The sequence below is a fragment of the Salvelinus sp. IW2-2015 genome, linkage group LG9 (assembly GCF_002910315.2).
Source record: "Salvelinus sp. IW2-2015 linkage group LG9, ASM291031v2, whole genome shotgun sequence".
Classification (NCBI taxonomy): Eukaryota; Metazoa; Chordata; class Actinopteri; order Salmoniformes; family Salmonidae; genus Salvelinus; species Salvelinus sp. IW2-2015.
In genome coordinates, this window is record NC_036849.1 from 3,112,380 (window position 1) to 3,130,975 (window position 18,596).

General features: G+C 46.5%; 1 protein-coding gene across 3 annotated transcripts in view; it reads right to left on the reverse strand.

Annotated features, from left to right (window-relative positions):
- plekhh1 (pleckstrin homology domain containing, family H (with MyTH4 domain) member 1) overlaps positions 1-2,377 on the reverse strand; it is a 56,195-nt gene extending 53,818 nt beyond the window's left edge. For all 3 annotated transcript variants that reach the window (XM_023993991.1, XM_070445091.1, XM_070445093.1), the window contains exon 1: positions 2,176-2,377. In XM_023993991.1, coding sequence (XP_023849759.1) covers positions 2,176-2,328 — 153 coding nt within the window. In that variant the 5' untranslated portion in view covers positions 2,329-2,377. The remainder of the gene's footprint in view (positions 1-2,175) is intronic.
- Between the last annotated feature and the right edge of the window lie 16,219 nt (positions 2,378-18,596).

The window sequence follows — 18,596 nt, forward strand, 5'->3', positions numbered from 1 at the left end:
ACTTGTAGCCACCCGATCACTATAAAGAACAGCTCTTTATAAAGCGCAAGCGATGCAATCCTTTTTACGGGCCGCACGACACACACACACACACACACCACCCACACACCCACCACCACACACACACACACACACACACACACCCACACCACACACACCACACACACACACCACACACACACACACACACACACACACACACACACACACACACACACACAAAACACACACACCACACTAGGCTGGTGGTGGAGGTCTGTGGTTGTGGAGGTCTGTGCTGAGTGTGTTCTCTCTGGGGAGGGGGAGGGTGTTGAGTGCTAATCGGCATGTTATTGCTTTGAATGATTGCCTCACGCCCCTGCACACCACGCGACACCGACAGACGGACAGAACTCGCAGACTGGTAAGCGACGGACTGACCGGACCTGCCAAACAACACACAGCGATTAACACGCACACACACAGAGAGAGAGAGAGAGAGGTAGAGGCGTGATAGGTTGACAAGAGACAGAAAAGAAACCCTACAGAAAGACTTTATGATCTTATCATTAACCCTAAATTCCCTGTAAACATCCGGCTGACTGACCGAGGCAGCAGCAGAGAATAATAGGGATGAAACTTAAAGTGACAGTCTCCTTACCAAAAACATGCAAATATACTTGGTTTTATACTCCCTTACAGCAGCAAGAACCGTCCCAGAGCAAAATCACTTTCAAAAGGTGGCTAATAACATCGTTATCTGAACATTAAGCAAGTGAGCAATAATAAATTGATCTCGGCCTTTTTTTGTTTTCGCTTAATAGTTCTTTTTGGAAGTTTTTCTTGGTAAGCCCTTTTTTTTGAATAACCTGACATTATTAGAAGTTTTGAACATGTTCAACATGTGAAGAACTATCCCTGGTAATGTTGCATACTGTTCCTGGAAGGATTTATAATAAAACTTTCTCAGAACACTTACACAGGAGGGTTGTGGCACTTATTTGGGGAGGACGGGCTGGAGTGGAGTAAGTGGTATGTATAATACATGGTTTCATGCTTTTAATGCCATTCATTTTTGTTCCGTTCAAGCCGTTCTTATGAGCCGTCCTCCCTCAGCACCTCCCTGACACAAACCACAACACACACACACACACAGCGACAAACCACACACACACACACACACCACCAAACCACACACACACACACCACACACACACACACACACACACACACACACACACAACACACACATCACGCACATACACACACACACACACACACACACACACAACACACACACACACACACACACACAACACACACACACACACACACACACACACAGACAATCCACACACACACACACACACTACGCACAAACCACACCACACACACCACACACACGGCACACCTGTATTTTTTCCCTCAGGCACTCATTCACACAAGTCAGTAGATTCCTTGCTTTCACGCAGGGCTGTTTGGAACAGACAAGGAACAGACAGTTAACCATTTGTTGCAACACAGAGGTCAATGCAGCATGACAGAGTCTAGAGGACAACAAAAGCACCAAAGGGAGAGACAGAGGGATAGAAGGAGGGAGGTTTTAGGTGTTCATTCACAGGGAGTCTTGTGTGGCAACTGGCCAAGGAGGGATACTCAAAGAAAATGTTCTTAAACCAGCCTGTTCTACTAAATCAACACAAATGATCATCATAGCATAACCAGATCCCACACTGTCTGTGTCTGTTGGCTGTATAATGGTAAACAAGCTGTACATTTGGACATAGTGCAGTTCATTCATGCACAACAAGTCAATGTCAGGTCAAAACACGCACTGACAAGGCTGCTCCGTAAGACATAATCCTGTACTTTATGTTATGTGATGATAAAATAACGTAGGTTTGGGTACAACTGTTCTTTCTCATCCATCAGACCAATGTTTCTTTATCCTGGTCCGGAGGACCAAAATAGGTGCACATTTAGTTTTTGCCCTAGCACTACACCTGATTCTACTAATCAAAGGTTTGATGATGTGTTGATTAGTAGAATCAGGTGTAGTGCTAGGGCAAAAACTAAATGTGCACCTATTTTGGTCCCCAGGACCAGGATAAAGAAACACTGCCTTAGACAGTACAAAGTAGCAATGGCACATGATGGTGGTTATACTACATTACCCATGATGCCCCTCTCTCTCACCTTCTCGGCCAGCAGCTCTCGGATCTTCCCCGCCTGCAGACGGAACCTGAGCAGCTGCATCTCCAAGGCAACGCAATGCTTCTGCCAATCCACGCTGCCGGCTCCTCCTACAGAGCCTGGTCCCGCCCCGCCACTCTCCAAGACGTCCGCCATCTTGACCGCTGACCGACAGACGGACAGAACTCGCAGACTGGTAACCAACCGACTGGGGTTGCTGCTGATACCCGGACGTGGTCATTTAATACTGGAGACCACAGTAGTTGATTCACATTCACGCACAGACAACTACACACACCTCAATCACGACAACACAGCGACTCGCTCGTTTCATCTGGCGAAGGCTGTTGCTGTTGCCCCGGACTTTCACTCATCCACAACACACATCCACCACACACACAACACCTACTCACACCACCACTCCTCCCACCACCAAAACGACTATTCTTGGGTTGACGATTGGAGACTGGCATCACAGCCGCCAACACACACTCACACACTCTTAGGCTCAGTTGTGTGAGAATGCTCTCTCTCCTGAATGTAACGACTAGTGTCCCTGATTCTGTCTTCACTTCCTTTATGGACCCTCCTTGGCTCTCGTACAGTGGCTCTACTGCGTATGGCCCTTGCGATCAGCTGTGGTTTTGGTTCCATTTTCTCCTTGCTGAGATGGCCTGATAGGCTTAGAACTCTCTTCACCGCTCGATTCCATCACTCGTTGTCATTCTGTTCATGTGGAGATCCTTCTTAGTCAGAGTGTCGCGTCTAAGTACTTGGAGTTGCCTGTCTTCTGTTTGTCTTTCTTTGAACTTCTCCTGCTGACAGTTTTGCCATCCCCGGGTTCAGAAGGAGGTTTTTCCCTTTTCTCACTCTAATCCATACTGGCCCTCATTTATTATCAGTGGTCTTTTGTACCGATCTTCCCTGTAGCACATATTGCATGTTTGCTTGCTGCTGATTGCGGGTGATGTCGGCGGTATTTCTGCTTTGAACTCAGCATGGCCAGCGCTGGGTATTCGGCCCATGTCATGCCAGGCTGACTCCATCTTTGCTTTTTGCCCATCAGTCTTTTTGGCGTCGTTCTTCCATCAGTCGCGGAATTTTTTCCAACTCTCCTCCATCCCATTGACTTTGCGGGGACTCTCACGTCGGTAGAGTGGAGAACGTGATTTCGTTTTTGTGGGGTATGTAGAAACGTCCCAAGCTCTTTGCCTCGAAACTTTGTTCTCGAGACACCGATCGAGTTGCGGTTATTTTATAGAACGCACGCCTCAACTAGGTTGACTATAATTTAGTCGTTGTCTATGCGTAATGACACGGATTGATTGCAGAGCTATACTTCTCGCGATAGCACCTAGCATACAGTGTCTCTTCGTTGGTATCAATATCGACTCCCAAGTCTGCTTTCTGAAAGGCCTAGTCTAGGTGTATTCTGCAAATGGTTCCCACTTACGCGCCGAGTGGGTTGGTCAGCGATAATCGGAGGTTACGGGCGTGTGACCGTCTGTTGGTCGTTCTCTGTCGTTGACTGGCCCAGCGTCAGTAACCTATTTCCCAGGGAGGGGCTCATTGGCGTGCTATTTCGGGTCCGTGGTCTCGCACGTCTCTTTGGGTACGAGATAGGGCGTTTCATGGATGCAGTGCAGGTGGCCTACATTGTGGGGCTATGTATGCTGTTCATCTGTTGCATGGTTTCTCATGCCTGGGCTATGTGTTCAGCAGAGGACATCTCATGGCGGTTCCTTCTCCGCGAGTCAGTGGCTTCTTCCAGACATCCCTCTGTTCCTATGTGGTGACGCTGACGTGGTGTTAGTGGAATCTGCTTATGTATAATCCTGAGACGTGCAAGTGGCACGTACGGCGTTACGCATCGCTTCAACGCTGATATGTTTGCCTCTGACGATACTCCAACTTTTTGCATGACAGTGGTGCAAGCGCTCTTCTTGTTTGTGAAAATATGCGCGGTCTTTCTAAAGAGTCACTGTCTCGATCGATAAGAACGTGTCAGAGGCCTTACCTCTGCAGGTCCACATATTGTGTGCAGTGTCGTGTGAGCTCCCCGGTCCATGCTCAGTGCTCTCTGGATGGCTTTAGTTTGGCTCGCTTGACCACAGGGAGGTAGTGTATCATATTGATGATCCACTTCGACCTCCACAGGGCCTCTGTTGTCTTGTTCTGTGAGGTTACGCCTGCTCAGGGTGTCGGCCAGCACCACTAATGTTTTCCCGGAACGTATCGTGAGATTGACATCGTTGTTTGGATCTTCATGCGTTGTAGTCTTTTGGTGCGCTGAGGGGAGTCTTTGTCATGATGCTCATCTAGAGGTCTTGTGATGCTGACTGCAAACTTCCACAGTTCGTCCATAGTGTGAACTGGTAGAACTCTCCATGCAGACACCACTGCAAGCAGCTCCTTCTCTATCTGTGCATCCCCTTTTCAGTCTCTGTCAGGGTCTGCTTGCAGCTCCTTCTCTATCTGTGCATACCTTTTTTCCAGTCTCTGTCAGGGCTCTGCAAGCAGCTCCTTCTCTATTGTGCATACCTTTTCCAGTCTCTGTCAGGGCTCTGCAAGCAGCTCCTTCTCTATCTGTGCATACCCTTTTTCCAGTCTCTGTCAGGGGCTCTGCAAGCAGCTCTTCTCTATCTGTGCATACCCTTTTCCAGTCTCTGTCAGGGCTTCTGCAGGCGCTCCTTCTCTATCTGTGCATACCCTTTTCCAGTCTCTGTCAGGGCTCTGCAGAGCTCCTTCTCTATCTGTGCATACCCTTTTCAGTCTCTGTCAGGGCTTCTGCTGGCAGCTCCTTCTCTATCTGTGCATACCTTTTCAGTCTCTGTCAGGGCTCTGCAAGCAGCTCCTTCTCTATCTGTGCATACCCTTTTCCAGTCTCTGTCAGGGTCTGCAAGCAGCTCCTTCTCTATCTGTGCATACCCTTTTCCAGTCTCTGTCAGGGCTCTGCAAGCAGCTCCTTCTCTATCTGTGCATACCTTTTCAGTCTCTGTCAGGGCTCTGCAAGCAGCTCCTTCTCTATCTGTGCATACCCTTTTCCAGTCTCTGTCAGGCTCTGCAAGCAGTCCTTCTATCTGTGCATACCCTTTTCCAGTCTCTGTCAGGCTCTGCTTTGCAGCTCCTTCTCTATCTGTGCATACCCTTTTCCGTCTCTGTCAGGGTCTGCTGGCAGCTCCTTCTCTATCTGTGCATACCTTTTCCAGTCTCTGTCAGGGCTCTGCTGGCAGCTCCTTCTCTATCTGTGCATACCCTTTTCCAGTCTCTGTCAGGGCTCTGCAAGCAGCTCCTTCTCTATCTGTGCATACCCTTTTCCAGTCTCTGTCAGGGCTCTGCAAGCAGCTCCTTCTCTATCTGTGCATACCTTTTTCAGTCTTGTCGGGCTCTGCTGGCGTTGCTATTGGTTGTCTCCCTGCATCAAGGCTGCTCCTAACCCACTCTCTGAAGCATCACACTGTAGTACAAGCTACTCTGTTGGGTTGTAGTATTTCAGCACAGGGTCTGTGCAATGGCACCCTGGTTTTATTGAAAGCCTGTTCATGTCTCTCTGACCACTCCCACAGTGAGTCCTTGAGTGTTAGCTGTCGCAGTGGCCCGCAGAGCTCCGTGGGTGCTGCAGAACGTGGCTAGGTAGTTTACCATGCCCAGGAAGCGCTGTACCCCCTGCACATCTGTAGGCCTAGGCATCTGTTTGATGGCTGTCACTTTTCCTGGGTCCACTTTCAACCCCTCTGATGTTAGCAGGTGGCCAATGTAGGGCACTTCCTTCAGCCTGAGCTGCAGCTTCTCCGGATTCAGCTTGATATTGAGCTTCCTGCATCTGTCCAGGAGCATTTTCAGGTTTTTGTCATGGTCCAGAGTCGTCGCTTCATCATTGTCTCCTTCTCCCACAATCAGGATGACATCTGCAATGATTTTGACTCCTGGAAGACCTTCCATTGCCTGGTTCAACTTCCTCTGAAAGATCTCTGGGGCTGGACTGATTCCCGTTGGCATGCACAGCCACCTGTAGCGTCCCATGGGAGTAGAGAACGTGGTGAGATAGCTGGATTCCTCCTCCAGTTCCACATGCCAAAATCCGTTTTTACATCACAGAGAACACGCGTGCTCTGTTCAGATCTGGCAGCACGTCTTCAACACTGGGAAGTGGGTAATGGCTCCTCTTGAGCGCCTTGTTGAGAGGTTTCGGATCAATACACACTCGTAGTTTTCCAGACGGTTTCTTCACTACGATCAGGCTGCTAATCCAATCTGTGCTTTTTTTCAACTGCTTTTATCATCCTTTCTTTCTCTAGACCACTGGGCTCCTCTTTGAGTGGTTTATATAGTGCTACTGGCACTCTTCTCTTCGGCAGCTGGACGGGCTCCACTCGCTCATCCACTTCCAGCTTCAGTTCGCCGGGTAAGCATCCATCTCCCTGGAATACATCAGAGTACTCCTGTTTCATTTGCTCTTTAGTCCAGGATCCTGTTGTTTTCTCGATGGGCAGGATGTTGTGATGCTGCACAGTAATCAACTCCATTGCCTGGATAGCCTTACTGCCTAGAATGGGCCTGTGCACATTCTTGTTGACTACGATGAACTCAACTCGGTAGGTTTTCTTATTGCGTGGATTGATCACTTTAAGTGTGCACTTCCCCGGTGGCGTCAGAGTGCTCTTGTTATACATCACCAATACCCGACTGCAGGGCTCTAGGTGACTGGCTTTTATGAGGTTCGCAGGGATAACATTACAACTAGCACTGATTACAATCTGACTGACTTTTTGTTGACCAGCATGGTCGCAAAGAGAGCTGCATTGGGGTCTGTGGTTTTCTCCTGCACCACGTTGATGCTCTCTGACTTTGGCCCTAGTGTGATGCACAGAACATCCTCACGGCTCTCTGAGTCAGCTGATTCATTTTCCATTGCCAGGACCGTAGAGAAGTGATTGTTTTTTCCACAGGATTTACATTTTTGTCCATATGTAGGGCATTTTCCCTTTTTTCTCTCATGTGTCTGTCCACAGTATCTGCATTGTATAATGCTCTGTCCCTCTGTAGGGTCTCCTCTCCCTCTCGGTCTCTCTTTCTGTGTTACTGCATGCACTGCTACAGGGCCCTGCACATTTATGACGTTAGCTCTCTGTCTGGGCAGTTCTGCAGCTCTTCCAATCTGTATACATTTCTCTAAACTGAGATCAGTCTCTCTGAGTATGTGTCACACGTGCCACACACAATCCTGTCCCTGATAAGAGAGTCTGTGATTACTCCAACGTTGCAGGTGGCCACGAGAGTCCTCAATTCAGTGAGATATTTGTCTAAACTCTCATCTTGGTCCCTGAATGATATCTCTCAATTGTTTCATTTTTCTTGGGATCACAAAATGCAACCAGAGCTGCAATTACTTCCTCAACAGAGATATTGTCTTTTGTACTGCCCACATATAGGGTCTCACAAATCTCTCTGCCTTTTCCCCCAATGATAATACAATCACTTCACTTTGTAGTCATCAGGTTTTTCTCTCATTGTAAGAGCCACGTACAAATTGAATTCCTCTTTCCGTCTTTTCCAGGTCAGTGCTAAATTACAATCCTCAAAGTCTATTTTTCCCGGAGGTTTCAGTGCATTTTCCATGGCGATTTATTGGTAGAATGGAACGTTGGCTACTCACGAATCTGCTTGTATCCAATAGCCAGCTAGCTTTTAGCATAGAGTCTCTCACGATAGCCATCTAACGTAGACGTTCGGCGCGATGACTAGCCCGTAAACGAGGCACTTTTTCAAACTGCTGCCTGGGATGTATTCTTCATTAACATCGATGAGATCCAGGTTCTTTTGAGTACCGCTGCCACCATGTTTCAGTATGCTTTGTGTTGTAGTCACGACAGACAAAGATATATAGTTAAACAAACTTTACTAGGCATGTTGTCAACCAGCACATTAATGAAGTAAGTAACAACTGGTTTCCATTTCCTGTGTAACATCAATATGAGTAACATCAATATTGCTACACCGGTATATAGTTAAATACGGTATGTCGCCAAGCCCTAGTAAAATACAGTATGCCGCCCAGCCCTAGTGAACAGCATGCAGCCAAAACAGGCCTTCACAATATTTCAAATACAATCGCGGGGGGAAAAAACAGGTTGGAAAGCAAATGGCTCCCCTGCTGAAAATAGAACAATCTAATCTGTCTGTTCCAAAATATCCTATCAACTTCCAAATAGGCATATTGAGCCAACAGCATTGTTTAACGAGAGAGAGAGAGGTTTTTGGCACGAGCACATCGTCAACTCTGGTGCGTGAGCTGCACATCATTGGGTGAGTTAGTAAGTACATATCTTTGGTGTGTGTGTGTGTGCGGCTCGCCTTGCTCCCTCCCTCAAACAAACCGTTTTTTTTCATGAAAGTAACGCAAAGTAATAGAACTAGTAATATAGCGTGTTACTTTCCACACAAAGTAATGTTTTAATGTAATGCATATTACATAGAAATATGTAATATGCTACTTTCAAGTAACTAATCACAACACTGAACAGGACATTATTATTATGTGGATTATAATGAATGGACATTTTTTGTAGGGGTAAATAAATTATTTGTTAGAGCAAATCCAGTCTGACATTTTAAAGTGGAAATTACAAACTTTAGACGCCTTTTTAAACCTTGAATACAATACAAGCTTGCATTTCCTTTCTGCACAGAAAAATTCCTGCAAAAATAGGATGATCAAATTAAGATACAGCATCTTTTGCTAAGCAAAATCATGTGAAACCCCTCTGAAGATCTTATGGAAATAGTCGCACCTCACAACTCATCCTCACTTCACTTCCTGTGACTCAGTGGGGCAATGTGAGAAAAGCAAACACTCACCTCTCAGCGATGACTTCATTATGACAGTTAAATAAAAGCTTCCTCTTTGAACCTCAAACTGTCTTTAGCTCTACACACAGCAGGCCAGGCCTTGCTTTTTAACTAAATGACCTAATACCTCCTAACCCAGTCCCTGTGCCCCACCCCAGCCAGTATCTGTCCCACACCAAGATCTCCATAGCTTTAGTATATGTGCTGCTAAGGCCTAGCGCAGCCTGGCTATGCAATGCCTGTATTCCACCCCCACTCCCAGCCCCCAGCCCCCAGCTCTCCCCAGCCCCCAGCCCCCAGCTCTCCCCAGCCCAGCCAGACCAGGCAATCCCTTCTTAATTACAGGGCAGGAGTGAAACGGGATCCAGGCCGGTACAATAGTGTTTCTACCAGCATGTCACCTGTGCAACTAAAGGTGAAAAAACTCTAGATCACCTCTACTCCACACACATGCAAAGCTCTCCCTCGCCCTCCATTTGGTAAATCTGACCATAACTCTATCCTGCTGAATCCTGCTTACAATCAAAAACTCAAACAGGAAGTACCAGTGACGCGCTCAATATGGAAGTGGTCAGATGAAGCGGATGCTGAGCTACAGGACTGTTTCGCTAGCACAGACTGGAATATGTTCCGGGATTCATCCGATGTCTCCGGCTTCATTAATGGGTACATCGACGACGTTCTCCCCACATTGACCCTATGTACATATCCCAACCAGAAGCCATGGATTACAGGCAACATCCCCACTGAGCTAAAGGCTAGAGCTGCCGCTTTCAAGGAGCGGGACACTAATCCGGAAACTTGTAAGAAATCCCGCTATGCCAAGGCAACATGTCTAAATGACTACCTCCCTGTAGCACTCACATCTGTAGCCATGAAATGCTTTGAAAGGCTGGTCATGGTTCACATCAACACCATCATCCCAGACACATTTACATTTACATTTAAGTCATTTAGCAGACGCTCTTATCCAGAGCGACTTACAAATTGGAAAGTTCATACATATTCATCCTGGTCCCCCCGTGGGGAATGAACCCACAACCCTGGCGTTGCAAGCGCCATGCTCTACCAACTGAGCCACACGGGACCATGAGACACCCTGGACCCACTCCAATTCGCATACCGCCCCAAAAGGTGCACAGATGACGCAATCTCGAATGCACTCCAAGCTGCCCTTTCCCACCTGGACAAAAGGAACACCTACGTGAGAATGCTGTTCATTGACTAGAGCTCAGCGTTCAACATACATATCTACCTCAACTACATCGCACCCCTGCACTGTTAGTCCACACCTGTTGTTTATGAAGCACGTGACAAATACAACGATTTGACTAGTTCTCATTTTTTCTATGGCTAGACGGACACCCAGACAGACTCAGACAGACAGACGGACTCTCCAGCATGTTTATCCATAAAGGCTCAAGCGGGAATTCAATGGGGGATAAGTTGATTATAGTAATGATAACAAAGTGTTGAATGTATAACTCATAAAGACAGACTCAGACAGACAGACGGACAGATGAGAAGCCATCCAGTCAGCCAGCCAGAGAGCCAGACAAAACAGATAGACAACCAGCCACTTAGCTAACCAGCCTGCCGGCCAGACAAACAGATGGCTGCTGAAACTCAGCCATTTCTCTCTGCACTCTCTGCAATTAGCCTGCTCATAAGTGTAGGGTTAGCACCGGCTAGCAGGCTAATTACAGAAGCCATATATCCAGAGGTTCCTCTGGCCCACCACAAGGCCTAGACCCTGGTGGAGTGCTGGATGGATCTCTCTGGAGGTTGAGGAGAACCAGCCAGGCAAAGGGAAACACGGTGGGGAAGGGAGGTCAGCCCAAAGCAGACAGCCATTCTAGACCCTGCCAGCCTAGCATAGAGCTGGCCTGCTACTGTAGGCCCAGCTAGCTATGGCCAAACCAGGCCAACCCTGGTATGGTAGGCCCTGCTAGTCCATTCAGGCTAGACCAGACCAGGCCAAAGCATCCCTGCTATGGTAAGCCCAGGCCAGGCCACCTCCACCAGTAAGCTAGCTAAGACAGCTGGGTGCAAACAAACCATTTGCTGGTTAAACATTTTCAGCACGACCATGCTAATTCTCCCTGGGACAATTCATTTAGTTCCTTTAGCACTGCATGCTTGTTTAACATAGGGGGGAGAGAGTGGGCCAGGGTTGGTCCCCTCTCCTCTCCTCTTGCTGCAGGGAGCCTGGGCTGGGGCCTTCCGTCCCTGGGCCTTCCCTCCCTGGGCCTTCCGTCCCTGGGCCTTCCCTTCCTGGGCGCTCCCTCCCTGGGTGTTCCCTCCCTGGGTCTCCCCTCCCTTGGTCCCTGTCTAGGCCTTCTGTGGGTCTTCCTTCCTCTGCTTCCTTCTTCTCCAGCTGAGAGACCTTGAAACACTCTGGGCCAGAGAAAACACTAGTTGTCTGGGGAATACTGGATTGAAACCCTGCTGCAGGCAGCTCGCTGGAACCAAGATATACACTACCATTCAAAAGTTTGGGGTCACTTAGAAATGTCCTTTTTTTTTAAAGAAAAGCACATTTATTGTCCATTAAAATGACATCAAATTGATCTGAAATACAGTGTAGACATTGTTAACGTTGTAAATGACTATTGTAGCTGGAAACGGCTGATTTCTAATAGAATATCTACATAGGCGTACAGGGGCCCGTTTTCAGCAACCATCACTGTGTTCCAATGGCACGTTGTGTTATCTAATCCAAGTTGATCATTTTAAAAGGCTAATTGATCATTAGAAAACCCTTTTGCAATTATGTTAGCACAGCTGAAAACTGTGGGCTGATTAAAGAAGCCTTCTAGGCAGAGTTGCAAAGAAAAAGCCATATCTCAGATTGGCCAATAAAACGAAAAAAGATTAAGATGGGCAAAAGAACACAGGCACTGGACAGAGGAACTCTGCCTAGAAGGCCAGCCTCCCGGAGTCGCCTCTTCATTGTTGACGTTGAGACTGGTGTTTTGTGGGTACTATTTAATGAAGCTGCCATTTGAGGACTTGTGAGGCATCTGTTTCCCAACTAGACACTCTAATGTACTTGTCCTCTTACTCAGTTGTGCACCGGGGCCTCCCACTCCTCTTTCTATTCTGGTTAGAGCCAGTTTGCACTGTTCCGTGAAGGGAGTAGTACACAGCGTTGTACGAGATCTTCAGTTTCTTGGCAATTTCTCGCATGGAATAGCCTTCATTTCTCAGAACAAGAATAGACTGACGAGTTTCAGAAGAAGGTTCTTTGTTTCTGGCCATTTTGAGCCTGTAATTGAACCCACAAATGCTGATGCTCCAGATACTCAACTAGTCTAAAGAAGGACAGTTTTATTGCTTCTTTAATCAGAACAACAGTTTTCAGCTGTGCTAACATAATTGCAAAAGGGTTTTCTAATGATAAATTAGCCTTTTAAAATGATAAACTTGGATTAGCTAACACAACGTGCCATTGGAACACAGGAGTGATGGTTGCTGATAATGGCCCTCTGTACGCCTATGTAAATATCCCATTAAAAATCAGCCGTTTCCAGCTACAATAGTCATTTACAACAAGGAACAATGTCTCCACTGCATTTCTGACCAATTTGATGTTATTTTAATGGACAAAAAATGTGCTTTTCTTTTCAAAAACAAGGACATTTCTAAGTGACCCCAAACTTTTGAATGGTAGTGTACATGTAATCTACATATGAGCTACACTGACTCAGTAACTCTGAAAACGTCTGGCTCCACGACAATGGCTATTGACTGAAATGTTTGGCGATAATCTGAGCATCATGAGCTATGTACAAAAATTGACGTGGCTAACTCACTGCTGAAACATTTTGGACAATGTGTGTGTGTGTGTGTGTGTGTGTATGTGTGTGAGTGTGTGAGTGTGTGTGTTTGTGTGTTGGGTCGGAGGGCGTGTGTAGGTTTCTAGTGCATAGAGAGATCGCTAGTTGATCATATACTCAACCACTACCTCTTCAATTAGCAACCATTTCAAACACACACTCCCCAGCCAGCCGTAACTCTTCAACACTGGTAAGCGCATGCACACACACACACACACACACACACACACACACACCACACACACACACACACACACACAACACACACACACACCACACACACACACACCCACACCACCCACACACACACACCCACACTCACACCCACACCACTCTCACTCCTCATCTCGCTCTCTCTCTTCTCTCTCTCTCCTCACTGTCACACATACACACACACACAAACACACACACATGTGTACACAGTGCTGAGCATGCAGCTGGGGTGATGTAATAGATTAGGTATTGAGCCGATGATGGGATGATATCATCCCAGTAGACATTTCAAATCCCCACCGTCTTCTAACCAGAATGACTCAGATCAGGGAGGACCAAGTGTCTAAATTTGTGTGCGTGTGTGTGTGTGTGTGTGTGTGTGTGTGTGTGTGTGTGTGTGTGTGTGTGTGTGTGTGTGTGTGTGTGTGTGTGGCGTGTGCGTGTGCGTGTGTGTGTGTGCGTGTGCGTGTGTGTGTGTGTGTGCGTGTGTGTGGTGTGTGTGTGTGTGCGTGTGTGTGTGTAATAGAGAAAAAGAGACAGAGAAAACAACACAAGGAGAGAGTTATGTTTATAGATGTGGAGTGGTCAGGGACAGGTTACATTACATAGATATATCCAGTATGGTCTTCCTGTCTGGTTCACATAACTATCTAGGACAGACCCCCACAACACACACAGGCACACACACACACATACCACACACATACACACACACACACACATACACTCTTGTTTAAAAACTATGACTCAATGTTTTGGTCTCAGTGCCTCACCAAAGTAGCTACAGTATTCCATTTAGATTAGCAAGCAGAAAGGCAAGATTACACATACGCACACAACTTTTATGGGGTTTCCTTACTTTGTTTTTGAGTGTGTTCTTAAAGAGGAGGTTTGTTATTGGAAACAAAATAAACACTAAGCTATAGAGATTTAAATACCAGCCTTTTACTCTAGACGTCTAAACAGAAGTGTGCAACTTTACGGTGAAGTGAACATGGTTATACGGTCAAAACCCCAACTTTAGTGGTTTTATGAATAGTTTTATACACATTATGCAGCTCAAGGCTCTGTAACAGCTGTACATTCAAAGACTGGCATGTGCAGGGGCACCTAAGAGCCAGTGTAGGACCCCCCTTTCTTCCTATCTCCTCTTCTCATCCCCTCTTCTCTCCTCCTCCCCTCCCCTCTCCTCCTCTCCTCCCCTCTCTCCCCTTTCTTCTCCTCCTCTCCTTCTCTCTCCTACTCCCCTTATCTTCTTCTCCTCCTCTCCTTCTCTCTCCTCCCCTTCTCTTCTTATCCCCTCTCCTCTCCTCCTTCTCTCCTCTCCACCTTTCTCCCCCTCCTCTCCTCTCCTCTCTTCTCCTCTCTCCTCCACTCTCTCTCACTCCTCATTCTCTCCTCTCTACTCCACCTCCCATCTCCTTCCTGTCCTTTCTATTATCCACTCCACCTCTCATCTCCTCCCCTACTTTCTCCTATCCTCCCCTCTTTCTCCTCCTCTACTTTCCTCCTCTCTCCTCTCCTCCTTATCTTCTCTCTTCTCCACCTCTCCTCCCCTTTCCTGTCTTCTCCTCCCCTCTCCTCACTACCTCTCCCCTTGTCCTTCTTCCTCCTCTATTCCTCCCTCTGCCACCTCTCCTGTCCTCTCCTCATTCTCTCCTCTCCACCTCTCTACCTCTCTCTCCTCATTCTCTCCTCGCCCCCTCTCCTCTTCTCCCTCCCTACCTCTATAGGAAGCTGAGTGTGCAAGCAGGGTAGTCTAATGACAGGCTCTCTGTAAACTGACCACACTCATTATCAGTCTCTGCCGTAAATACAGACCAGGGCATTGCTGTCCCATAGTGGAAAACACACACACACACACACACACACACACACACACACACACACACACACACACACACACACACACACACACCACACACACACACACACACACACACACACACACACACACACACACACAAAAATCCTGTCTCCCCTCAACAATGCATGACTAACTACAGGAGAGGAGGGAGCAGGACTGTGCTGTGGGGAAAACGTTGCAGCAGTGTAACTATAATCCCCAGCTCGGACATACCGTAGGGTAGAGGCATATAGCAGCGCATGCCTTGACACAGGTCCTCGATCAAAAGCTCAACACGGGGAACAAGGTGTGGTACCTGAACTGGCCTTATAAGTGCACATCTGCCATGCTTTGGATTCTGTCTGTATGGACTGTAGCCTACATACTGAGAGTTCAGCAGCATGTTCAAAACCAGCTTGGAAAGAAAAGGAGGGTAAGATATCAAATACTGTCATGTTAATACCCATGTCATAACTAAGACTCTATGATTTACTACGCAGATCAAATAGATGCTACTGTACTGTATACACAACAGGATCCAATTCTGATGGCTGCAAAAGCTGAATTGCCAACACCCAACAGAATGCATTTGTGTGGAAGTGGCAGGACAGATGGTAGGCCACTGTCCCTGGTGCCTTTAGATATCACCTGGACTGTTTAGGTTTACATGTATTAATTAGTAGGACCATTATTATGGATGTGAATGTGATACAGACAGACAGTTGGCTAGCTGGCGAGAGATACACACCAAAACACTCCACAACACAAACACGCAAACATGCATGCGCCCCCCCCCCCCCCCCCCCCACACCAAAACCTTTAATGCAGCTGGCAAAAGTTCGTATGTTTATTGCATAAAAAAATATCTTCTTTATATCTTCTTCTTGCATGCCAAGAGGATGAGGTCAAAGTTACATTGCTGGTGTAATGTTGTTCAAGAATGGTCACAAGCAACGCACAGGTGTGCCGCACACACACACTGGACTAGAAACCACCATGAAAACGTCTATAGCAAATGAGCAATGCTCAATCCTAAACTCGTGTTGCATTTCTCTTCTAACGATGTAAAACGAATAGTAGACTACAGTAGAGCAGACTCGTAATAACTACTGTAGGTCCGTGTCAGTGCATAAATCAAAGCAGATGAGTAGTATGCTACAATCGGAAATAGACCAAAAAAAACTTACGCGTTCCTGCTTCTAGCGGAACTATTTCTAACACCAGTACCTCTCACCTTGTGACTTTGTAGTCTTGCAGTCAGCCAGCTCTCTCTCGCTCTCTCTTGCTTCACGTAGCCTAGTAAACTCGCCCTGGTAAATCACATCACGCTGCAATTAACATTCACTCTCTGACTGTGTTCCTAGCCTCTTCTTTCAACGTTTCATGCTGTAGTATCGTCCGGTATAACCCCGGTTGTCCGTGTCTCTCATGCACGTAGAGAGACTGAGAGAGTTCAGGGGACTGTGCCACCGTGCCGTGGATCCCGATTCTCCAGTCCCTAAATGCATCCCGTATTCCTTTAAAGGGCCAAATGCAGGATCAAATTTCGCAGGGAGTCAAGCCCACTTGTGTCAGGAACTATGGTAGGAACTGCACAGGATATTGCATCAGAGCTCAACGCTGATTTTATTTGAGAATTGATTGTGTTCTAATTGGTAGATAGCTGATTACTATAGTGTAAACAGAATATGAGAGGATGATCCGTTTCGGATCGAAACGTTCTCAATAAATCGGTGAATTGGGAGCTTTAACAGTGTGCGGTCTTCTTGTTCTATACTAATATTCTTTAATAGCCCAGCACCTATGTTTTTAATGATGATTACTGATGGTTTCAGTATGTGCGTTTGACCACAAACCTTTCAATAAACTAGTAGTAACCTGAATTATTTCACAAATCAGTAGACTGTATTGTTTTGTTTATAAGTCTGTCCTTTGTGAGTGTCCAGTATAGCCTAATGTCTTATTTCGGTTTAATCACCTACAGTTTTACTAGAAAGAAACGTTTTTAGACTGTGGTGTGAGAGTTAACTATTAATGAATCATTAGCCAGGCTGTAAAAGTTTTGTGAGGGGATAATTAGGCCTGTCTTAGACTGGGGTTTCTACCTACTAAACACTACTACATTCCACCTCGGCGTCAGATACACACAGTAGCCTACTATGCCTGTCCTAGTTCAGTAGATCTACCTGGTTTCAATGGTTTTACGTCTGATTTGAGATATTCATTGGTTTGTTAGCAAATGTGGTTCCATCAGCAGAGCAACGTTGAAGAGGTTTAATTCCATATAGATGCGTAAGCGCATAGCAGCTGTCTTCAGTGAGTAAAGCAATGGTAGCCTGGTCCCAGATCTGTTTGTGCTGTCTTGTCATCACCTGTGGTCATTGTCATGTTTGGACACAACATAGGACTGGCTGTCCGGGACAAACACCTCATACAAGCTCATGACAATGACCATAGAAGTTGGCTATAGAGCACAAGCAGATCTGGGACCAGGCTAGAGCAATCTGGAAGCGTTTAGATTGTTGCATTGCATGTGTAACAATGCTCCAACCTGGGCTTGAACCAAAGGGCCCTCTGAACACCTCAACATCTGCCTCCCACGAAGCATCGCTACCTATCGCTCCAAAAGCGATAAAGCTGAAGACTTACATTTCCCTCACTAACTTTAAACATCCGCTATCTGAGCAGCTAACCGATCGCTGCAGCTGTACATAGTCCATCTGTAAATAGCCCACCCAATCTACCTACCTCATCCCCATATTGTTTTTATTTACTTTGCTGCTCTTTTGCACACCAGTATCACTACTTACACGCCATCATCTGCTCATCATCATCTGCTCATCTATCACTCCAGTGTTAATCTGCTAAATTGTAATTACTTTGCTACTATGGCCTACTTATTGCCAGAACCTCCTCATGCCATTGTCACACACTGTATATAGACTCTTTTATTTTTCTATTGTGTTATTGACTGTACGCTTGTTTATTCCATGTAACTCTGTGTTGTTCTTTCTGTCGCACTGCTTTGCTTTATCTTGGCCAGGTCGCAGTTGTAAATGAGAACTTGTTCTCAACTGGCCTACCTGGTTAAATAACTGGCCTACCTGGTTTCCCTCTGCAAGGGAAACAACTCCTTCAAGGTCTCAGAGCGAGTGACGTCACCGATTGAAACACTACTAACGCGCACCGTTAACTAGCTAGCCATTTTACACCGGATACACGTGTGTGATATACCCAAATAAATAATTCACAGTATACACTGTTTAGGTGCCATAAGTGGAATATACAAATGCCTAAATCTACGCTATTATGAAAGACCAGTTAAAAACAGGATGACACACACACACACACAGTTTTTATGGGCTTATGACCTACAGTAAAGGGCATGGAGAGATGAGGTCACTACCAGCCGTGCACACACATACACACACTAGGGCTGAGCGATTAACCCGAAATGTCGGGTATTTCAACATTGGTTAAATTGTTTGAATTCCATCATGTGACTTTTATTAATTGATTTATTCTGTGTTGTTACAGAATTCAACCCACATAATGCATAGTGTAATTAATGTCCCCTCAAAAATGTTTAACCGAAATCCAACCGACCTCAAAAAGCACTAATCGCTCAACACTAAAACACACACACACACACACACACACACACACACACACACACA